Source organism: Phascolarctos cinereus, unplaced genomic scaffold, assembly GCF_003287225.1.
Source record: "Phascolarctos cinereus isolate Bilbo 61053 unplaced genomic scaffold, phaCin_HiC Scaffold_7;HRSCAF=346, whole genome shotgun sequence".
Classification (NCBI taxonomy): domain Eukaryota; kingdom Metazoa; phylum Chordata; class Mammalia; order Diprotodontia; family Phascolarctidae; genus Phascolarctos; species Phascolarctos cinereus.
In genome coordinates, this window is record NW_027556180.1 from 173954158 (window position 1) to 173979612 (window position 25455).

At 39.0% G+C, this 25455-nt stretch overlaps 1 protein-coding gene across 2 annotated transcripts in view; it reads right to left on the minus strand.

Annotated features, from left to right (window-relative positions):
- The window catches only part of LIMS1 (LIM zinc finger domain containing 1), a 217674-nt gene that overhangs the window by 165947 nt on the left and 26272 nt on the right, over positions 1–25455 (minus strand). Inside the window, exon 2 of one of the 2 annotated variants that reach the window (XM_078147356.1) lies at positions 10236–10346. The exons of the other annotated variant lie outside the window; for it this stretch is intronic. Within the exon in view, the coding sequence (XP_078003482.1) occupies positions 10236–10346 (111 nt within the window). The remainder of the gene's footprint in view (positions 1–10235; positions 10347–25455) is intronic. 2 annotated transcript variants of the gene reach the window in all.

The window sequence follows — 25455 nt, forward strand, 5'->3', positions numbered from 1 at the left end:
TATATGTAAAAAATTTTCATTGTTTGTTTTTAAAATTTTGAGTTCCAAATTCTCTCCTTTCCTCCCCACCCTCCTCATTGAGAAGGCAAGTAATTTGATATAGTTTACACATCTGAAGTGAAGCTTGTATTTCCTAAAGGCATGATTCAGAGGACTCCACTGTTCTCCAGGAAAGAGGAGACCTCTATCCATCTGATTTTCTGAAAAAATTAAAGAAGATTTCCCACAATGACTGACTGCTTTTCCATGAGTGGTAAAAGACTATATTTTTTTATATAACTAATAAACCAAGTAAATTTAAGAGTACAGCGCTCCCCAAAGTAGGCCCTCTTGTTTTTCGAATATGTGCAGTGAAAACATTTTCCTAAAAAAACATAGATATATATTTATTAGGCCTTTGTTCTTCAGAGAGGTACTAGTGCTATCCTATTTTGCCTCTTAAGTGACAATTTAATTAGAAAAAAATAAAATACTAATAAACAGTAAGTAATAATTCTATCAAAACTTTCTTTGATCCTGCCACTTCTATAACATCAACCAACAAGCATTTCTTAAGCACATATTGTATGTCAGATACTATTCTCCATGCAGGGGATACAAAAACAAAAATGAAACAGTCCCTACCTTTAAGAAGTTTACATTTCTAATTGCTGAAATAAGCACATATGTAAATATAGTTTATTTAAAATATAGGCAGGCAGCTAGGTGGCTCAGGGGATAGAGCACCGGCCCTGGATTCAGGAGGACCTAAGTTCAAATCTGGCCTCAGACACATAACACTTACTAACTGTGTGACCCTGGGCAAGTCACTTAACCCCACTGCAGGAATAGGGGACTGGCCCTATGAGTTCACTGGTCTGTAGAATTTACAGATGAGGAAATTCTCTTGGGACTTCCTCTAGAACTTAGAGCCTTAGAAAACTGTGATTTCCTCAGGGTTACAAAGCCAGTCTGTGATCTGAACTTGAATCTGGGTCTTCCTGGCTCTGAGAGCAGCTCTTTTATCCATCACATCAAGACATGTACATGTACAAAATAAATACAAGGTAATTTTTTGGGGAAAGGCACTAACAGCTTGAGGGTGAGCAGAAATGAATCAGACAAAGTTTCACGTAGAAGGTGGTGTTAAGGCTGAGCTTTGAAGAAAAATAAGGATTTGTAAAAGGTGGAGATGAGGGGGAAACACATTCCCAGCACATGACATGAGATATTATATTATATTTCTCCTCCCATTCACAGACAAACTTCTTGCCTCTACTTCACCTCCTACTCATACTTCCTAACATTTACCATTTGACTATAATTGCTTTCTCCAATTTTGCCCATGACCTCTTCAATCGAACAGAGTTTCTCTTCTCTGTATATACCGTTCTCTCAGTGGTTTTATCAGTTCCTTTGGGTTCAAAGGTCATCTCTACATAGAAGTCTTCCAAATCTATTGATCCAGATCTAATCTTTCCCCTAAACTCCAGTCTCCCATCACCAATGGCCTGTTATACATCTCTACCTGGATGTCCTTAGGCACCTGAAGCTCAACTAAACCAGAATTCATTATCTTCCCTCCCTTCATTCCCATCCCCAATCTGCCTTTCCCCCCCCACACACACACACACAAAAAACTTCTTTATTTCTGTGACGGGCAGCACCATCCTTTTAGTCACCTGAGTTTACAACCTCGAGAGTCAGTTTTGACTCTCAATTTTCTCTTATTGTCCCATATCCAAACAGCTGCCAAGTCTTACCCATCTTACCTCCATAACATATTTCACATCTTTCCCCTCTTCTCCCCTTATATAGACTTTATTCTAAATTGAGGCCCTTATCACTTCTTACCTGGACTATAACAACTGCCTCCAAATTAGTCCCCTGCTTCCAGTCTCCTCTCTCTCTCTCTCTCAAATTATCCTCTTTACAGGTGTAAAAAATAATTTTGCTGGAGCAAAGGATCTGATCACATCATTTCTCTGCTCAAGAAACTCCAATGATTCCCTACAACCTCCAAGAAAAAATGCAAACTCTCCCACACCACAAAATTCAAGAAATTCATGTAAGGCTTTAAAAATTCACCATTGGAGTCTACTTTAGTAAAGTGAATTATTCACAAAGCTGGGCAGAGAGTGTGATGGAATTCAGGATCACTTACATGTTCAAAAAAGAAAAAGAATGCAAGAGCCCACATCACTCTATGTCTCCTATGTATATATTAAGTCCCTTATTTAAGGCTACAGAGCTAGAAATAAAGGGAACTTTAGGGGTCATCCGATCTAACCCCTTCATTTCACATAGCAGGAAACTAAGGCATAGAAAGGCAGTGAGTTTCTTCCTTTTTATAGAAGTAATGGCAGCTAGGTGGGGCAGTGGATAGAGCACTGGCCTAGAGTCAGAAAGAGTTGAGTTCAAATCTAGCCTCAGGCATTTACTGGCTGTGTGACCCTGGGCAAGACCCTTAACTCTCTTTGCCTCAGTTTCCTCATCTGTAAAATGAGCTGGAGAAGGAAATGGCAAACCACTCCAGAAGAATCCCAAGAAAACCCCAAACAGGGTCATGAAAAGTCAATACAACTGAGATGACTTAACAACATAGAAGTAATAAAGTGATGAACCCTGGATTTGAACTCAGATCCTATCACTCCCAAGTTCAGTGCTCTTTCCACTATTACACACTTCTATTAGATCTGCCCGGCTGGCAGTCTGCTAAATAAGGCACCTAGGTTGGGCCATGCACCTACCATCACACATTAGTTGCTTGATGTTTTGTTGACCTGGGATAATCAATCAATTGATAAATATTTATTAAGCATCTACTATGTGCCAAGCACTGTTCTAGGCACTGGGGATACAAAAAGAGGCAAAAGATAGTCCCAGCCATGAAAGAGCTTACAATTTAATGGGGGAGACAACATGCAAACAAATATAGGCAAAGCAAGTTATATACATGATAAACAGAAAATCAGTAAATGAGGAAAGGCTTCCTGTAGAAGGTGAGATTTTAGTTGGGACTTAAAGGAAGCCAGGTCAGTATCAGAGAGGAAGAGGGAAAACATTCCAGCAATAGGAAGTGGTCAGAGAAAGTGCCCAGAAGCAAGAGATGGAGTAACTTGTACGTTGAACAGAAAGTTGGGGAGTAAGATGTAAGAAGACTAGAAAGATAAGAGGGAGCTAGGTCATAAAGGGCTTTGAGTGCTTCAGATGTGAATAAGCTTCCTACCTGTAAACACCCTAGAAATGGAGTTAATATGCTCTCCAGGTGGTCCTTGTTATTTACAGAGATTCAGAAGCTAAGTCCCATAGACAAAACACTTGGGAGGAATAATCAATGTTGATAAATAACCAATGTACTCTAGTCCTAATGGGAAGCCATTATGTCATGGCACAAAGTCAGCTAGCACTTTATCATCCCTGGCTATAGATAGTAATGGATCGTTTCTGTCTCTTAAAGAAAAAAAGAGACTTTTTTTTCCCTCCAAGAATGTTTCCTTGGGCATAATAATTAGCCAGTGCTCCGCACAAGATTAAGTGGGAAACAGAAAAATGTGCTAACAACCTTACCCAAAGTCCCCAAGTGAAGGTGCAGGCTTGCAATAAAGAGGATGTGAAATACCCTTCTTTAAAGATAAAGTGAGTAAAGAATGTTCCTTCAAATGCTTCTGTGAAATGGCATGAAATAAACTACAATGGGTGAATAGGTCTGTGATATTTTCTGCCATATCTATGACAGTAATATACAATTCCGTAGTACCTGGTATGTAGTAGGCACTTAATAAATGTTGGTTGATTGATCACAAGGTTCTATCACAGCACCACTTCTATACATAATTCTGGGGCAGTTAGGTGATGCAGTAGATAGAGCACCAGCCCTGGATTCAGGAGGACCTGAGTTCAAATCTGGCCTCAGATATATAACACTCACTAACTGTGTGACCCTGGGCAAGTCACTTAACCCCAATTGCCCCACCAAAAAAAAAAAGACCCAAAAAAATGTAACTCTATATATATATAATTCCTCAAAAGATAGAAGAGTATAGAGTTACAAATGAATCAGAACTTTCCTTGGTTTCAGAACAATTTGGTATACTTTGTGTACCGCTCTGGTGTGCCACTCTGGACTTACCTCCAATCCTTTCTTGGCACAGATGCCAAAGTGATAACCCTATAGCAAAGGTCTGCCCACGTCACTCTCCTCACTCAAGAAGGGCCAATGGCTCCCTACTGCCTCTAGGATAAAATTCAAACTCCCTTGGCATTTAAAGACTTTCACAAACTGGCTCCAACTTCTCTTTCCAAAGTGACTTCAAAGTATCTCCACTTAAGTACTTTACATTCCTGTTCAATTGGCCTTCTTGCTATTACTTGTGGGAACATTCCATCTCCATGCCTGTGCACAAGCTGTGCACCACGCTTGGAACGTTCTCTCTCCTTAATTCTCTGAATCCCTAGCTCCTTTCAAGGCTCAACTTAAGCAAAACTTCCTACACAAACACCTTCCAGATCCCCCAGCTACCAACACTCTCCCCTCTTCTTGCTGAAAGTATTCGGAATATGTGTTATATATACTAATCTTTGTACATATATGATTTGCTCCTAGTTGAATGTAAGCTCCTTGAGGGCAGGGACTTTTTTTTTTGTATCCCCTTCACCTAGTACAATGCCTGGAAAGTTATAGGTGCTTAATGAATAATTATTTAATTGAATTTGACCTTAAGGGATTTGCTCACTTCCCCAGTCTCCTTATCTGTAAATATGTGATAATTCCTAATCCCCTCAGAGTTTTTGTGAAGGTCAAGTGATACAAAGTGTTAAAATGCTTTGATCCAAAAGTTAGAGGCCCCTTAACCCCTAGCCCAGATAAAAGCTATTATTTTGTTGCTGTTCAGTTGGGTTTGACTCTTCACGACTCCATTTAGGGTTTTCTTGGCAGAGATACTGGAGTGGTTTGCATTTCCTTTCCAGCTCATTTTATAGATAAGGAAACTGAGACAAATAGGGTTCAGTAACTTGCCCAGGGTCACACAGCTAATAAGTTTCTGAGGCCAAATTTGAACTCAGGATGAGTCTTCCTGATTCCAGACCCAGAGCTCTATCCACTGTGCCACCTAGCTGCTAAAAGTCTTTATACTTAGATACAAAAATCACAGCATTAGATACTGCAGTGTCGATATATCACTGGCACCAACTATCTGGTACTAACCAACCCCTAATAACCAGGGCTGCAGACTGAATCCCACTTGCAGATGATCCAAAAGTGATCTCACCCCTAAAGGGAGTTGGCTTAGAACTGATCTCAGAGCCAGAAGGAGCACATGGAGCCAGAGGGATCCCCAGTGGTACAGACCTTCTAAGGAAACAGATTCTCCAAGAAAGCCCTGGGCTGGGTTGGGCGAGTTCTTTAACTTTAGCCTAGTTTTGGCCAAAAATTTTTGGGAGAAGGGGAGTTACAGACTACTGACCAAGTAGAAAGGGCATTGTCCTCACTGTGGGAAGTGACCAGTGCAGAGATAATCTGGAATTTCCTGGTTCTCGTCAGTTTGTGATAAAAGAAGTCTATGAAAATGAATTGTCCTTCCTGAAGGACGATTTCAGCACACTGAAAATTATGGAAGTCATTATGTCTAATAAGGGGGATGGAGGCGATCGCTATGGTCTCTTCCAGGCTCTAGAGTTCTTACAATTCTGTGATGCTCAAAGGAATTTTCCATGTTTCTTTTCATTTGGATTTGTAAACCCTACAAAGCCTCTATTACTGAGATCACTGGTTCATCTTGCCAACTGTAAGCCACAAACGACTTTCTCCCTTCATTTATATAAAGGTTAACAATAGTGACTCACTTTAGTCAGTAACCATGAAGCAGAAATGGAGCCTAAAAACAGAAAGCACTCTTTAGAAGAACACTGAACTACAAGAAAAGAATAATAAAATTCCTCATCCTATGAGAATTTATTTAACAATGAGCAGAGTCAGGGTTTGGAATAGGGCAAGACCCCAGCAGAATAAGGGAGCACTAGCCCTCGCAGGGCTAGTAGTGATGAGCAAGTAATGTCTATAATAGTGAGAATTATCTCATACTAATTCTCTTCTCTTGTTTACCTATGATAGCTAATCCCTGCCTTTGGTGATTTCTAGTCTCCACTGTTCCAGAAGGAGCCTCCCTGAAAAACTCAGACTGCTTATTTTTTGTTAGTCTTGGAGGGAACCAAGGTTAGTAATCTTAGCATCTCCTTTTTCTTATTCTACATGAAATTATAAGATATTAGTTTGTATTCTGGCATAGCAAACAGATGGATGATTCAGACTAGCAAACTGTAAAACCCTGATGCCATGTCAAAGGAGTAAGCACTTTTAGTAAGCAGTTACGGTAACTACTAGGGTTAGCTAGGTGGCTCAGTGGATAGAGTACAGAGCCTAGAATCAGGAAGACTCATCTTTCCAAGTTCAAATCTGGCCTCACACACTTTCTAGCTATGTGACCCTGGGCAAGTCATTTAATTCTTTTTGCCTCAGTTTCCTCATCTGTAACATGAGTTGGTGAAGAAAATGCAAACCCCTCCAGTATCTCTGCCAAGAAAATCCCAAATGGGGTCATGAAGAGTCAGACGTGACTGACACGACTGAACAACAACACAGTAACTACTAGAAGAAAAAGACTCAGATGTACAAAAATATTTACAGCAGCTCTTTTTGTGATAGCAAAGAACTGAAAATTGAGGGAGTACTCATCAACTGGAATATGGCTATATAAGTTATAACATATGATTATGACTGAATACTATTGTTCGATAAGAAATGACGGAGACTTTCAGAGAATCCTAGGAAGAAGTTGATGTAGAACTGTGAAATAATTCATATAATATCAATACTGTAAAGACAAAAAATTTAAAAGACTAAGGAATTCTGATATGACTGATGGTAATTTTAGAGGATTCATTCAACTCAATAAACATTTATTAAGCACCTACTATATACTAGATACAATTAAGAAAAAGACAGTTCTTGCCCATTACAATCTAGTGAGGGAAAATAATACACAAAAGGAAGCTGAAAAGGAGGGGTGGGAGACTTGAGGGTAATCAGCATGGGAACTGATGGAAAATGGAGATTTACCTGCAAACTGCAAAGTTCTGAGCCCTCTCTAACTTCAGTCAATTTAAAATAGAATACTTTGTACAGCAAAGGCACCAAAACACATCAGACTGATTAAAATTACCGAAAACACTGTAAGCAGCATCAAAGGCCCCAAAACCATTATGTAAGAAGCTAGTCAAGTCCTCACACAACCTAGGCATTAAATCAATGTCTCTGCTTTACCTGAGTCACCAAGGAAAATAGCAGGGCAGTTAGCCTCTGTCTCTCTCTCACAGCATTCCACATTCCCTTGCGAAGTACACTGACAATCAGAAGCCTGCAAATTCTAACTAAAATATATCAGAAAACTGCATTTGGAATCTAAGCACCATTCCTGGGCATGGTGCCTATTACAAGGGTTTTTTCTATTATGTGAACTCTTTTCCTTTCCAGTCAAGAACAATGGAGTCCCTTGATTCATTTAAAGTTACCTCCTTTCTCTCTTGGAATATATGTATTCCTTCATTAAATCCCCATGACTTCATAGTAATCGAATCTGGGTTCATATGATTAAGTGGCATGATAGAGGAAGTGGGATAGAATATAGGTCCCACCCTTCTTCCCTGATTCTGTGGGTTTAGTTGAAGATCAGCATTGGATGGAGGTGTAAGTGACAACACAATGCTATTGGTCCTTTCTTTTTTTATTTATTTGTTTGTTCATTTATTTATTTTTAGGCAGTTGAGGTTAAGTGATTTGCCCAGGGTCACACAGCTAGTAAGTGTCAAGTGTTTGGTCTGAGTCCAGATCTGAACTCAGGTCCTCCTGACTTCAGGGCCAGTGTTCTATTCACTGCACCACCTAGCTGCCCCGCCCCTAGTCCCTTCTATATTATGGATCCAACTAAAAACTGTCCTTCCACGTGAATTAGATTGTTTTACGGATGAACAAAGCCCACAGATGGGTAACTAGTTAGTGAAGGTCATGTGGCATTTGAACACATATCTCCTCACTTTGAGCCCCGGGATCTTTCCACAAGATGATGTCCTTCTCCATTTTCCATCAGGTCCCATGGTGATTACCCTCAAGTCTCCCACCCCTCCTTTTCAGCTTCCTTTTGTGTATTATTTTCCCTCTGTTAGATTGTAATGGGCAAGGACTTTTTCTTAATTGTATCTAGTATATAGTAGGTGCTTAATAAATGTTGGCTGTAGCCAACAATCTTTCATGAAAGTCAGGCAGTAAGAAGTCACCTTTGATTATCAATATGCTTGGAGGTTGAAAAAGAACCTAGAATGATGCCTTTCTGTACAAAATGCAACAAATTACTTAGCCTAAAAAGAAGGGTAAGGGGAGAAAATTTTCAAGATAACAATCACAAAATCAAAACACTAAAAAACTATTTGTTACCACAAAAATTAAATTCACCCTACCACACTGCACTGAAAATATAACCTTTCTGTAAACTCTCTTGGAATCCATGTTATGCTACACATCATTCTTCCAGGTAGCCAAAAATAATAAACAACAAGGGTCTGGGTTATATATCAAATAAATGCATTTGTTACTATAATTACATTTAAACCTATCAATCCAAAAATTAAATATTATACCGTATGTCAACCAAACTTACTAGGCGAAATATAAACTGTACTGTGTTATTACTGTGATATAAACTTTTTAGACAACTGATTTAAAGTATAAAGCAAAAACTTCCTCTTCTCCATATCTGCATGCTTCAACTCAATTTTTCATAAACAAAATAGAGAAACCCAAACTGAATCCTGGATATCAGTTCAGTCAGCATTACACTCAACTCAAAATCTTTCTGTTAATACCAATGTTCCTGATAACTACAATACTATGTTCTTATGAAGTAACTTTCTCAAAGTAGTTAAAATTCTGGATTCATCCATTAATCCTTATGTCTGTGATAAATTATATTAGCAGCTAGAAAGGCCCAGGATCACATCATCCAACCCTTTCATTTTATGGAGGCTAGACAATGACTTGCCTATGGTCACAGAGCTGTGCAAAGGAAGAATGAGAAACCAGTTCTTCTGAAACCTAGTCAGTCCAATGCTAGTGACAAGTGAGAATGGCAACTGAGTATATTTTTTCATTTCAGAGAAAAGGAAAACAGATAGCAATTTGCCTGTAATGCATAATGATGATACAGAAGGGGAAATGTGTACTACACTGTTACTGAAACTACTAACCTTTATATATAGCACTTTAAGGTTTACAAAGCTATTTCCTCATACTAACCCTGTCAATTAGATTGTTTTACGGATGAGCAAAGCCCACAGATGGGTAACTAGTTAGTGTGGCATTTGAACACATATCTCCTCACTTTGAGCCCAGGGGATCTTTCCACAAGATGATACAACCTTTCACGTGTTGCATCGATAAAAGTAAAGTTCTGTCCTTTGCTTCGCTGCTGTTTTCTTTCCCACAGTAAAAAGACTGTAATATCTGTATTCTAGGACCTTATGTTAATCAGTTTGTAAGCCCCTTCTGGCAAGGTGAACAGGGACAAAATGGGGCCATGACATTAACTTGATACCTGAATCTTCATCCTTTAAAGTGACTGCATGAGCATCTAAAGACCCCCTACCTTCAGTGTTCTGAGCAAGGTATTAGAGATGTGTGGGCAAAGGTGATGGCCATCTGGGAATCAGTGCAAAATACACGAGTTGAGGGACCTCGTTTGAAATCCTAACTCTGCTACTTACCACCCCCGTGTCATCTCCCTCTCTGAACCTCAGTTTCCCCATTTGCAAAATATGGGGGAGGGAAATGATCTTTAAGTTCCCTTCTAGGTGTGAACCTATGATTCCACAGTTCAAGAAACTAACACTTTATATAAAGAGAAAAGAGAACCTACTAGCCAAGCCTAGTTCAGCTGATGAATTGGTGAAGTTTTCAGGCAAAGGACTGCGCCCCAACAAGGCAGCCTCAAACATTAGCTCTGGAGCACTCATAACTTAGAAGACAATGCAAATTTCATTCTTTAATGACCATTGCCATTAAAGGAGAAGAAAGGGGCCTGACAAGAACAACAAAATTACACACAGGCTGGAACAATTTTCTTTGCTCACATACCCTATAAAATACAGTAGCCAACAACAGTGATTTACAGTAACAGAGATGATACATCATAAGCAACTCCTACCTTGCGTCAGGAATGCCCGGAGTCCAGCCCAGGTGCCCAGTTTGGGTTGGTCCTTCACTTCTCAATCCCAAGTGCTGCTTACTGCTGCCTCCCTCTGCCATAGGTGAATTTCTGGAAGTTCAAGGTAAATTAGCTGTTCACTTTCTCTAGTCTGTGGTGCATGGCTTCTGAACCTTTAAGCTACCACTCTAATCAATCAGTTTCAATACATTACCCTCCTCCTTTCACATTAGGTCTCAGCACTTTCCATTTATTTGTTCCTCTGGGGAGAAAAGAGTCTGACGTTACCCTCCCCCCAAAAATGTTTCACTTAGTTTTCAGTTTTTGTTGTTTTTTTTTTTAATGGAGCCAATAGATTAGGTGAGACAGGCCTGTACTTACTTAAATGTTAGGTTGGAATCAATTCAAAGCAGACTCACCCTGTATGCTGAGGAGAGGAGGCACCCGAATCTATCGGTCCTCTACTATGTACCATCACATCTAAATGCCTTCCCCAGGCACATACCTAAGGAATGAGTAGTTGAGTTAGGAATCAGGAAAACCTGGGCAGCTAGATGTCGCAAAGGATAGAGCACCTGACCTTGGAGTCAGGAGGACCTGAGTTCAAATCCAGTCTCAGACAGTTGACACTTCCTAGCTGTGTGACTCTGGGCAAGTCACTTAACCCCAAATGCCTCACCAGGAAAAAAGGAATCAGGAAAACTCATCTAGCAGTAAAAGAGTACTATGAGTACTGAGTTCTTACTTATCCCTCTCAGAAGGAACTCAATATTCAAAGACTGCAGTTGTCCCAATAAGGTGGTGAGGAAGCAGGGTCATGTACTAGGCCAAAGAAGAGTGCTTGCCCTTCTGCCTAAAAGTGAACCAACCACATTCATATCAGGAATCCCAAAGTGCAGGTAATAATCCTTAGTATGTTGGGGGCAGGGGAAGTCTTTTCAAAGAAGATATAAGGCTTTCAAAGTAAATATGTCACACATACCCCACACACACACAGAGGTTACAATGACAAATTCTGAAAAATGTAGGCATTACTATCAAATATCATACCCTTTCTTAGGACCAGTGGGTGTAGACTAGGTAAAGAAAGATGAGTCCAAAAAAATTGAGGCGGGGGGAGAGACAGAGAGAGAGAGAGAGAGAGAGAGAGAGGTAGACAAAAGAAATTTTGACAGGGGGTGAAAATCTTACCAGTAGTAGGGGAAAGAAAAGGTGAAAGGATAGGGCAAAAAGAAGGAAGGGGCCTCTTTTCAGTTAATTTTTTCTTCTGCCAAATCAGAACACCTGAAATTTATCCCTCTCTCTAAGTAACTTAGCTTTGGCTTTCCCTAAGCTGCAAGTAACCTGGTCTTCATGAAGCACAATGACTTTCATCACAGCCTCATTTTAGATTGGAGATACAGGTTGTTAACCAACTGGTCAGGTAGCTAACTAGTCCAGACACCTAGTTAGGCCTTATGTCTTTTTTGGGGGTGTGGGGGGGGTGTATTCTTGAATAAATTAATAGCCCACTTTGGGCTGGGATATTAACAGACAAATAAGGCTAAAGCACAATCCGGGATAACAGAGGTAATATCAAACCAACTTGTCCTACCTAACCTGGGGGTTAAAGCAACATTCCAATGACTTGCTAATGAGTTTAATCTTCTTCAGGCTTGAACTGCTAGGAACTGATTGCCTCTTTCCAGAGTACATGGTTCCCAATTAACCCAATTTGCAGTCTCCCAGTCTAAAGAGTAGATGAATAAATGCCATGGAATAAAGAGGGGAAAAGAGGAACAATGATTTTTTTTTAAGATGATATTCACCTTTGGGGCAGCAAGGTGGCACAGTGGATAGAGCACCAGCCCTGAAGTCAGGAGGACCTGAATTCAAATATGGCCTCAGACCAAACACTTGACACTTACTAGCTGTGTGATCCTGGGCAAGTCACTTAACCCCAATTGTCTAAAAAAAAAAAAGATGATATTCACCTTCAATAAAAATCTAACAACTGTAGAAATTAAGGAATGTTTCCTATTTAAAATAAATATAAACTAATTCATTTTAGGATTTCTTCAAGTGTTCTAGTCTCCCTAAGAGGGTGGTGTGGAGGGTGGGAGGGAAACTACCCTCATGGCATTCCATTTGCTGACATTTCAATACTCCACTCCTCACATAAAGCAGTATCCTGGTGAGAAGTTCATAAAAAATAAACATTTGTACAGCATTTTCTGAATCTCCCACATTTAATCTGATCTTCACAAGAAATCTATGGGGTAGGTAAGAGGTACCTGGTATAATGTAAAGAATATTACTGGTCTTGGAGACAGAAAGTCTTGGATTTGAGTCCAGATTCAGACTTATTATGGGTGTGACTTTGGGCAAGTCACTTTACCTCTCTGAGCCCCACAATGATACCTGAACTCCCTAATAGGGTAGTTGTGTGAACAAAGTGAGAGTTATTGTTGCTATCCCTGTTTAATAGATGAAGCACTCCAGTGCCCACCATTTTACTCACCAATCTTACCACCATTCTGATACACTCCATTCTCTGCCTTCAAGTAGGCAGGCCAGCTCCTCCCTGCCTGGCACTCCTTGTTGGTGAAAGTGCACCATGGGGGCAACTAGGTGGCTCAGTGGATAGAGCTCCAGCTTTAGAGTCAGGAGTATCTGAGTTCAAATCCACCCTCAGATACTTTACACTTAGCTGTATGACCCTGGGCAAGTCACTTAACCCTAATTGCCTCACCAAAAAAAAAAAATCACTTGGGGGGAAAAAAAAAAGAAAGCACACCACATATCTAGGAACCCCTACAACCACCATGAGGCACTCTGACCATCTTCCTGCCATGCCACCATGCACATTTTCTCCTTTCTATCTCAGGAAATGGTAATCAAATTAACAACATCATTCCTGGAAAGGACAATTCAATCACTAATGCCATGATTCCACTCATCTGCCCTATAACTTTGCAGAACAAAATATCACCCTAAACTTGACAGATTTTTATAAAATAAAACAAGTCTAAGTTGGAAAAGTTATGGAAAGGTAGAAGGGTATCTGCACAAAAGACCACTGCAAGAGCAAAATAAGGAATAATGACTGCAAAAATAGGAATATGTGGTGATACTTCTTTTTTTTCTTTTTTAAATTTATTTTTAGTTTTAAACATTCACTTTTATAAGATTTTGAGTTCTAAATTTTCCCCCCTCCCTACCCTCCACCTTCCTCAAGACAGCATGAAATCTGATGTGGGATACATGTTTCTATACTAGTCATACTGTGAAAGAAGAATCAGAGCAAACAGTGTGGTGATACTTCTAAGCAACAGATGATCACATATTCTTTTGATATAAATACAACGTAGTTTCAGAGGAAGGATACTAGCAGTTAAAAGAACAAGGCAAGGCTTCATGAAGAAGGTGGTGCTCCTGCAGCACCTTGAGGAAATCTAGGGATTCTGTGTAGCAAAAGTGAAGAGGGAATGCATTCTGGGCATGGGGGAAGGCCAACACAGAGGTATGGAGATGAGAGGCGGAGTATCACTGTGAAGAACAGAGAGAAAGGCAGTACAAAGTCATAAAGAGAGATGGAGTGCCATATGTGAGGAACCGTTTGGCCAGCTTCAACCATGCTGGAAATCAGGGCTTATGGTCAGGCCATGAAGGACTTTAAAAGCTAAACAAAAGAGTGTATATACTACTCTAGAGACAACTAGGAACCACTAAAGTGAGGAGAGTCCTGAAACAGGGAAGCCTGTCTAATAATGATTCTAGGCAAGAAGTAATAATGACCTGAACTAAGGGGTGGGATGAAAGAGATGTTGTGAAAGTAGAAACAGAGGTGGCAATTTATTGGATGTTTACAGACTGGAAGAGTGAGAAGGAGGAACCAAGGATAACATCTAAGTTACAAATTGGGAGATCAGAAACAATGGTGGTGTCTTTGATAGAAACAGGGAATACTGGAAGAAAGATGAGTTTGGGGTGGGAAGAAGAAGATAAATGTTGAGTCTGAGATACTGACAGAGCGTCTCTCCAGCCTAAAACGTCCAGTAGTCAATTAGAAGCGTTAGACTGAAGCTCGGAGGAGAGACTGAGGATGGATATGTTAGATCTTAGGGCATATATCCCAAGGGTATCATTGATAAAAAGGCCCCACATACATCAAAATATTTATAGCCAGTACTTTTTGTGGTGGCAAAGAACTGTAAATAAAGTATATGCCTATCGATTGGAGAATGGCTAAACAAATTGTGGCATACGAATATAATGGAATATCACGATGCTGTAAGAAAAATGACAATTATAATAAAATAGAACACTGGAAAAAATTACATGTATTAATGAAAAGTGAAGGAATCTGAGCCAGAAAAACTGTATACATGACAACAATGTAAACTGAAAGAACCATAAAACAATTTTTTAAAAATGTGGCAAGATTTTTTTTTTTAACACGAAGGGCCACAAAGAAGAACACAACTCCTTCCACCCCTTTAGGGGTGTCATGGGTCTAGAACATTGCATATACTGTTAAATTTTTTTCTATCTATTACTGGTTTTGCTGATTGTTTTTCCTCTTCTTTTCTTTTTAATTCTTTGTTAAATGAGATCACTCTCTGGGAGGATGAGGGAGTGTGATACAGGGGAATTTTAGGCAATGTAAAAACAAAAGATCAATAAAATTTTATTTTTTCAAAATAAATAAACCATGTCATCAAAGTAACACTGCAACACATATTACAAGAAATGATGGAGACCTAGGAGCAAGACTGAGGAGGAATGAAGGGTATGAAGGAAAAATGCATTTAACAAAAGAAAAAGCTAATGATATAATCAGAGAACTGGATAACATGAGAACTGAAAGGTGTAAACACACCATTACATAAAGGAATTCTGACTGACAAAATATAACCTCAAATGTGGATGTAAGTAGTAATCCCCAGAGCTAAAATCCACATCACTCATCAGTTTATTCCATTAATGAGAGATTAATGAGTAGTAAGACATACAGAAAATAATGAAAACAGTTGCACTTAATTACACATCACTGACAAAATGGAAAGAGCATTGAATTTGGAGTCAGAGAACTTGGGTGTGAATCTTGGCTCTGCTACAGTTACCTGAGTGACACTTAGGAATGTTCACCTCTTGGGACAGGTAGGTAGTGCAGTGGATAGAGCACCAGCCCTGAAGTCAGGAGGACCTGAGTTCAAATCTGGCCTCAGACCAAACACTTGACACTTACTAGCTGTGTGACCCTGAGCAAGTCACTTAACCCCAATTGCCAAAAAAAAAAAAAGGAGCGTTCACCTCTCTGGGTCTCACTTTCCTCAGCTATAAGATGAAAGGGTTGAATTAAATGACATCTGAGGTTCCTTCCAACTCTAAATCTACAGCCCTGTGATGCTAAAAATGTCAGGAAAATAGAATAGGTTAAGATTTTCTTCTCATAAAGGTCTGATATAAAATCCATTAGGGGCGATCGGCTCTAGGCAAACAGACCTGGGAGTCAGAAAGGGCTGAATTCAATTTTGGCCCTCTGACACCTATTGACCAGGTGACCCTGGGCAGGTCAATTTTCTTCCTGGTGTCTGAGGCATGATCTAAGGTCAAGTGGCAGAAAAGATGCTGATCTATATTGGTAGATGAAGTTTTTCACTGGGAGCTTCCTACCCCAATAAAATCACAGGTCCAGTCCAAAGGAAAATAAAATAATTACAGAAACTACTATTATTTACTTCCTGTGTGACCTTGGGCAAATAAGTTAACCACACTGGGCTTCAGTTTCCTAATCTGCAAAATGAAAAGGTTAGACTAGAATCAGTGATTCTCAAACTTTTTGTTCCTGTGATCCCTTTACACTCTTAAAATTTACTGAGGAACCCCCAAAGAACTTTTATTTATGTAGGATACATACACACACACACACACACACACACACACACACAAACAGAACCTAGAACAAACACCAGAAGATGTCACTTTTTTCTTTTTTCAAAGGAAGTAATTTTTGCAGAAAGTCTGCAAGAATAAGTCTAAAGAAAACTATTTAAGAGTTTAAAATACATGTGCATATCTACTACAGCATACATATATATACATACCACATCAGAAATGAAAATGGTTTTGACCTCATCAATCCCCTGAAAGAGTCTCGGGGACCCCCAGGCATCCCTGGACCACAGTTTGAGAACCACGGGACTAAATAATTTCTAAGGCCCCTTCTAGCTATAAATCTATGGTCCTATGAAAACGAAAAGTGGAAAAAGGCTGCCCCATTGACATACTACTAGTAAATGGGAAAAGAAAGATGAAATTTTGTTGAAGATTTTATATAAAGGCTTCTGACATATGTTATATAAACCTTTTGTACAATTATAATCTCTCTTAATAAATAATTCTTCACCTAGAATGAAAATGGCTACGTTAAATAAATGTTCCATATAAAATTAAACATATGAAAAGATACACGGGCCCCACCCCCTAACACACACCTGTAACAACAAAGATAAGTTTACAGGCTGAGAAGAGTACATGGTGGGGCAGCTACGTGGCGCAGTGGATGGAGCACTGGCCCTGGAGTCAGGAGAACCTGAGTTCAAATTCAGCCTCAGATGCTTGACACTTACTAGCTGTGTCACCCTGGGCAAGTCACTTAACCCCACTGCCTATCAAAAAATTAAAAAGTAAAAAAAAAAGAGAAGAGTACATGGACATAATATTTACATTACCCACTTCTCTATTACACCACTTTCTTTAAAGAAGAGGACTACTTTCTAACTCTAAAAGTCCTATCAGTGTGGATAATGACGATTGGTCCCAGGACTCCTTCCCTTGTGTTGTCATTGTGGAATGTGGGGGATGTTTTACTAGTGTCTATGTTCCACAAACTGGAGATCATCCAAAAATGGGCAATCTGGATCAAGGGACCACAGGTTCAGAATTCAAAAAGCCCTTATCAAGTCCAACACACTCATTTTACAGATGTAGAAACTGAGGCTTTTTGCGGTTAAGTGACTTGTCTAGCACCACACAGTGAGTCAAGTGCTGGGGGAAGTATTTGAACTCAGGTCTTCCTGACTCCAAACCCAACATTCTGTCCACAGAACCACCTAGCTGATGAGAATCCTCAAGATCGTGCCGAGTAAGCACATAAGCTCCTTGAGGGCAGGGACTAACTTTGCTCCTTTTTGTATCCCCAGTGCTTAGCACAATGCCTCACACAAAGTGGACACTTTAAAAATGTTTACTGATTGATTACAGAAGACTCCTCAAATAATCGATTTATTAAATTCCTACTACATGCCAAGCACGACGCTAGGAGCTGGGAATAAAAATTCAAAAGTAAAATAGTCCCTACCCTCAAAGAGCTTACAATCTAATGAGGGAAGACATGGACACATAACAGCGTATACAAAATAAATATGATGTAATTATGGGAGAGAAAGCAGCTGTAGAGGCAGCTGGGTGGTGTAGCGGACAGAGCACTGGACACAGAGTTGGGAAGACATGAACTCAAATTCAGCCTCAGACATGCAACTAACTGTGTGACCATAAGAAAGTCACTAAACTTCTGTGGGGGGGGGCAGCTAGGTGGTGCAGTGGATAGAGCAACGGCCCTGAAGTCAGGAGGACCTGAGTTCAAATCCGGCCTCAGACCAAACACTTGATACTTACTAGCTGTATGACTCTGGGCAGGTCACTTAACCCCAATTGCCTAAAATAATAACAAAAACACAAACTTCTGTGGGACTCAGTTTCCTCAACTGTAAAATGGGGATAATAATAGAACCTAGCTCCAGAGTTTCTGTGAGGATCAAATGAGATAATATTTGTAAAAAGCTTATCACAGTGTCTATCATAGAGCAAGTAATTAATAAATGATTATTTCCTTTCTTCTGGGCAGTTTTGGAGATCATGAAAGGTTTCACGTAAAAGGTAATGTTTAAATTCAATACTGAAAAAAGAAATACTAGGGATTCTAAGAGGTGAGAAGGGAGTTCATTCCAGGCATGGACAACAGCCATGCAAAAACAGATTGCAATGTTTGAGGGTCACCAAACAGGGCCGCTTTGGCTAAACCATACTGTGTGTGATGGAGAGTAATGGTTAATAAGCTTAGAAATGTAGGCTGGGGCCAGGTTGTAAAGGACTTTAAAGCCCAAACAGAGGAGTTTATAGTTTATTCTTGGAATTCACTGAGTACTAGGAAAATCATTTTGGCAGCTCTATGGAAGAAGGATTGGAGTGGGAGATTCTTGGGTTAAGGAGACCAGTTAGGAGGGTTTTGCTGATTCCCTTAGGTATTATCATTCTCCTTTTTGAAAATAGTATGTATTTATAATGGAGGAAGGAAGAAAGGCATGAAGGGAAAAGCATTTATTAAGTCCTTACTATACGCCAAGCACTGGGCTAAGTAAGAGAAAATTACTGCTGGCAAGGAGCTCACATTCTGATTGGGGGAGACAACACAGCTCAGCAGCAAGGTGGATGGTGATGCTCATGGGTCCTTAAGGCTCATCACTAAGCCAGACCACAGGGCCTAACGGTCCCAGAGAGCCCAGTGGCAGAACAAACGGTAAGGCCCGGAGACTTTGGGACATAGTAACAGGACTTTAGTTGGTGATTCCCAAATCATCCAAGTGGTATGACTTGCTATTCCCACCTGGCAGCCCCTATTTGGGACGTAGGCAACTTGAATGGAGGAAGTACAAGTAATTCACAAAAATTTCTTGTATCCAGAGATATAAAGGTACAGTGAGTACATACAAAGGGGAAAAAAAGATAATACTAAGGGGAAAAATAACCAAAAAAGCAAAATCTAAAATAGAAGAGACTTTGGAAATCATTTAGTCCAATTCCTTCATTTTACAGATGAGAAAACTGAGGACAAGAGGTAAAATGATTTAACTGAGGTCCCAAATTCAGTCAAAGATAAAGCTGGAACTAAAGAAGCCTAACATTTCATGTAGAAGCATGTAGAACTGATACAAAAGAAAGCTGTAAAAGAAGAGCAGAAATAAATAAAATGAAGGACTGAACAAACAAAATTTTTTTTTCACAAAATAAGCCAGACAATTAACAGCAGTAGTCCTAATCTGTGAGTCAACATGGATAGGAATATTTTGAACATCTCAAACTGTATCTTCTCTAAATATTTTAAACTCAATATGTCTAAAGTAGAACTCAATATCTTATCCCCCAAACCCTTTCCCCTGCCAAACTTCCCTATTATTGTCAAAAGCTGGTTCAAGTCTTGATGCTAAAATATACTATTATGGGATCATTTAACCTCTCAAGGGCACCATGTAACTCTCTAGGAGTACAAGACAGAAGAACTTAGATCTGTTAGTAGGTAGAGTATCTACATTGGGAGGCACCCCTCGGGTGCGCCGGCCCCCCCCTTCTGCCCCCAAACTGCAGAAATCACAGGTTCAGACAAAACCAATCAAGACTTTAAAAAGTCTGACATATCATATGGACCCTCGCTTCTACAAAGGAATAGGATGAATTTGTCTTCTATCTCCTCGTGGAAGTCAAACTCTGGCATTATATTTTTTTCCATCATCATCATCATCCTTCTCCTCTTCCTCAGCCTCATTTAACTCCTTCTCCCATCTAGGATTCAGCTATTTAACACCCTCATACTACTGGAATAACTTCACACCTAAAAGTAACTCCCCAAACAGCTTGGATCCAATTAAAAAATTAGTTTCTTTTCAGATGATTCTATGAATGCCCCCAAGCTCAAGCCAACAATGAAAATCCAAGAAATGCCAATCATGGACCACAGAAGATACAAAATTATCAGATCAGCTAATCCAATGGCCAGAGGAAAGTAATGCTCTCATTGGTTAGAACTGGTTATTGAATTAAATTGTGACTCCATTTACTCCAGAGGTCAGAAAACATGGAAGCTACTATAGGAGGAATGCAAAATAGTGAAAAGTGAAAGCAACCAAAGAGGAGACAAGATTGGTACAAACTAGAATAATTAACAGTTTAGGAGAAATTAAGCAAAATGGCAGAGTAAGATACCTCTTGAAACTCTTAAAGGCCTGGCATTTTACAGCCCAGTACACTAGTTTGCTATCAAAATGAATGATGACTGAATTATAAAGAAAAGGTCAAATTCTGTTGACTCTATTTTGTTTGTTAAAGTAGCAAAGTGGGCTTTTTAGAAAGGCTGTCAATGAAAATAAAATGCTTAAAATAAAAATCTTTTAAAAGTTTCGCTTGTCCAAAATATATCTTGTTTTCCAGCCAAAACAAAACAAAACGAAAAGAAAAACCTGGTTTTCTGCTGTAATAAAATGGAAAAAAAAACCAACAAGAACTACTTCCAAGAATTTCAGCAATAATGCACGAAAGTACTACCACTTCCAATCTTATCTGTCCAGCTAAATGCTATTGAAATGTGACTCCATGAGCTTCTGCCCACATAATGCTTCATGGCCCACAGTACTAAAGAAACAAAGAACAGTACACAGGAAAACCACACGTCTATGTGATAAAGTCAGTGTGTCTCACAATAAATGCGTTCACAAAGAGCTAACTTGAACTGCATGTTAGACTTCTGCAAAATTGAGATCAAGAAACCATGAGGTCCTCAGAAATATTTATTGTCTTATCAAAAGTTATTCAGAAAATTCAACTTCATATTTTAGCTTTCCTCTCGACAATTCACCTTATCTCCAGCTACTGTTCACTTAGCAGTTTTTAAGATGCTCCCTCAGGAGCTGATTAATCCCCTAACTGATCATTAGAAAACTAATTTTTTTAATTTTTAAAATTAATTTATTTTGATTTATCAACCATCACTTCCATAAGCTTTCGAATTTTAAATTTAGAAACTATTTTAAAATTAGCTTTTCATTCCTGTTTCTCCCATGATCCCCCTTATATTAGCTTCTGCATTATCTGACCCATCACTGCTACAATAACAGTACCTGGGGGTCAGGACAGGTGGGGACTGGGGGTACAGTTGGTGTCTCCACAGGAGAGGAGTCTTTTTCTTTTCCAGAAGTAAAAGGGTCATGCAGCCTTAGAAGAAATTCTTTTAAGTACTGACGTCAGGATCCCAAAACAACCCTTTCAAAAGAAATGACGCTTCTGTGACTTAAAGAAGTTACTAAATGCTTTTCATCTTTTCCTAGAACAAAGTATTATTTATGGTCATTAAACTACAATTTTGCATTTTATATCTTCTGCAATCATGCTCCCCTCCAAAGGGTACCTTGTGCATGTCAAAAGGACCACTAAGAAAAGTAAGTAAAATCAGTTCTAACACTGTCTTACAACATTCAAAACGATCACTTTGGATATCTCATAGATATATATATACATATAAACACATATGTATATATATACACATAGAGACACACACACTATATCTATATATTTTTTTACAAAGGACCAAAACCTAGGGAAAATGTAAGCTAAACCAATTCTCACATCTATCTTTTACAACATGAAAAATACTCATTTCTAATATTCTACCTTGAAACTAAGCAAACACGTCACAGGGACAAACACCTCCAGATGTTTTATGCTAAGCAAACGTCTGGCAAAGGCATTGGCTGGCCAAAGGTATGCTCTCATTTCCTCCGGCGGGTTAACAAAAAATATCAAAAATGCACAAAGCCCTAAGCACTATTCGCAACTCCCTTTGGAGTCGGTACCTGGCCCTTTAAAATCTTATATTCTCAAGTTCATTTTGAAAAGAAAAACTAGTCTCTGACTACATTTATCTATGCTTTACTACTGCTGAAAAAATACAAACCACCCACACTGGAAAACAAAAGGCTACTCATTTAACAAATGGATTATTGTACTCCATCTTGACTTTCAAAATGGATATTACATATTACATATTCGTTAAAACACACCTCACTTGCCGTGACAAAGGCCACATTGTATCCCCAAGAAGAAGCTGCTCCAAATAGTGAATGCACTAAAACCCCAGAGAACTTACATCAATACTCTGCAGTGCTGGCAGTGACCTCAGACTGTGTGAGAGTTGGGACATCATTTCCCCAACACGTTCTGAATGAGAAAACTCATGAGCAGTGAATGAAGATCTGTTCCCTACTTACATTTCCTACTTTACACAATAGACAGAGGCATTCACAACAGGCTTGTGGAACCAAGGTAAACTTTAACCCACATTCACATGCTTGAGTTTCCTAGTGAATTGCTTTTTGGGTCATCAGTAGAATAATCCAAAGAGGCCATATTATAACTGAAACTTCCAGAAATCTTCTCTCCCCAGGTACCCTTTTATTTTATTTTAAAAAATCTTCATCATTTACTTATTTTTAAGATTCATTTTCTAAAAATTTTGAGTTCCAAATTCTCTCCCTCTCTATCACCCTTCCCCCCACCCACAGAGAAGGTAAGAAATGTGATACCAATTATACATATGAAATCATGCAAAACATTTCCTTATTAGCCATGTTGCAAAAAAAAAAAGCAAGAAAAATAAAAAAATGAAAAAATTATGCTTTAATCTGCATCCAGACTCCATGAATTCTTTCTCTGAAGGTGGACAGCATTTTTCATCATGGATTCTTTGGAACTGTCTTGGGTCACTGTCTTCTTCAGAATACATACGTCATTCACAATTGATCACCATTACAATATTGCTGTTACTGTGTACAATGATCTCCTGGTTCTGCTCATTTCACTCAGCATCAGTCCAAATAAGTCCTTCCAGGTTTTTCTGAAATCAGCCTGTTCACCATTTCTTATAGCATAATAGTATTCCATCACAATTATATACCACAACTTGTTCAGCCATTCCCCAATTGATAGGTTTCCCCTCAATTTCCAATTCTTTGCCACCACAAAAAGAGCTGCTATAAATATTTTTGTACATATAGGTCCTTTTTCTTTTTCTTCAATCTCTTTGGGATATAAACCTAGTAGTGGTATTGTTAGGTCAAAGGGTATGCACAGTTTTATAGCTCTTTGGGCATAGTTCCAAACTGCTCTCCAGAATGGTTGGATCAGTTCACATCTCCATCAACAATGCATTTTTCCACATCCTCCAACATTTGTCATTTTCTTTTTCCGTCATATTAGTCAATCTGATAGGTGAGATGGCACCCTGGAGTTATTTTAATCTGCATTTTTTTAATCACTAGCAATTTAGAGCATTTTTTCATATGACTAAAAGGTAGCTTTGATTTCTTCTTCTGAAAACTGCCTGTTCATATCCTTTGACCATTTGTCAAATGAGGAATGACTCATATCCTGATAAATTTGATCCAATTTTCTATATAAGTGAGAAATGAGGCTTTTATCAGAGAAACTTGCTGTAAAAAATATTTCCCCCAGTTTCCTGCTTTCCATCTAATATTGGCTGCATTGGTTTTGTTTGTGCCAAGAACTTTTTTAATTTAATGTAATTAAAATTCTCCATTTTATTTCCTGTGATTCTTTCTATCTCTTACTTGGTCATATATTCCTCCTTTATCCATACATCTGACATGTAATCCATGCTCCCCTAATTTGATTATGGTATGATTTATGTCTAAATCACGTACCTGCTTTGACCTTATCTTGGTTATGGTATGAGAAGCGGGTCCTCAACCAGGTATCCTTTTAACATACTATAAGATTTTGACTAATTTTTCTTTGCCTGACACGTTAAAAAGAATTACCCTGGAGGGTAATCAGACATCTGCCAGAAACCTGTGAGATAATACATATCTGTTCCCTCAACCTTACTCCCAATACATATCAATCTTTCCAAAATTATGAGAATGAAAAAAATGGGCATCTAGTCAAACTGAGAGGGCAGTGAGTTATAGAGGCAAGGCAATGTGATACAGGGTAAAAGCCCACTGGACTGGGTTTTAGAAATCTGGGATTCTAATACTGGCTCTGCTTCTAATCAGATTTCTGCCCCTGGGCAAGTCAGAGTCTTGTTTCTGGTATACAGAATAGACTGGTTTCTTCCTGCTCTAAATTCTATGATTCTGGTTTTATGAATCTTTACCAGTCTCTTGCCACCATTCAGTGACAAAATGTGGGACCTCAGCAATTGCTTGAAGATCAAATAAAGCTGAGTCCAGCAATAAAATTTCATGGCATCTACTCGGTGAGAAACAATACAGAAATTGTGGATACAGAGTGGTCCTTGAAGTCAGCAAAACCTGGGTTTCAGGTTCTGCCTTTGATGCCATTTACTTATCTGTGTGATCTTAGGCAGTTAGTCAATTGAAAAGGATATATTTAATACCTACTACATGTCAGGCACTGTGTCAATTTCTGGGGATACAATGACAAAAATGAAATAATTCCTGAACTCAAGAAGCAGCATCATGTGCATAAATAAATATATCTAGAATACATGCAAAGTAAATTCAAGGGTATTTGGGTAGGGAGGACACTAGCAGCTAAGGCTTCATGTAGAAGATGGTGCTTAACTTCTGGCCAAGATGGTTGCTTGAACTAGAGACAGCCTTCCCAGTTTCCAAATACAAACAGTTCTCACTTTACATAAATTTGCATTATGCAAATTTAACTTTATGTAAAGAACTCTGAAAGAAATCCTCATCAAAAAAATTTATGAAAATTCCTTATGTAAATGCTGTACTCTGAAGGCAGCATAAATGGTGACAGGAAGCTGAGAAGCATCCACTGCTCAGTTTCCACCTGTCTGAGGACAATGAGTGTGTATCCTTGTTCAACAGTGATTCTTGTATTTTCACGATGGCTGGCACAAAACGTGCCCTTGAGGATTTTGAAAAAATGAACCATCTCATAAGTGTAAGCCGATAGACTTGGAAATGAAAATGAAATAATTAGAAAATATGGAGGACAAAAATTGTCATTGATGACATGTGAACTTGGTCTTGTGGTGTAGACTGTGAACACCATATTGAAGGATGCTGCCTGGATAAAGGAGCATACAAAAGGAAGTGCCTGCCTTAAGGTGGCTTATCTGTCCAAACAACAAAGAAACATTCAAAAGGTAATTGCATGTAGTTGATTTATCTGTCAAAACAAAAAGGTGCTAGTCTAGAGATGGAGATAACTATGAAGTACGGGAATAGAAGACCAGACTCAGAAGAACATTCCTTTAGCCTTGATGACAATTCAAGCCAAAGCTTAAAGAGCCTTTAAAGACTCAAAAGTAAAGTATTCTGAAGGAACACAGGTATTTACAACAGGCAGTGGTTGGTTTTCATGGTTTAAAAATCATGCAAGATTTCATAATGTACAAGTG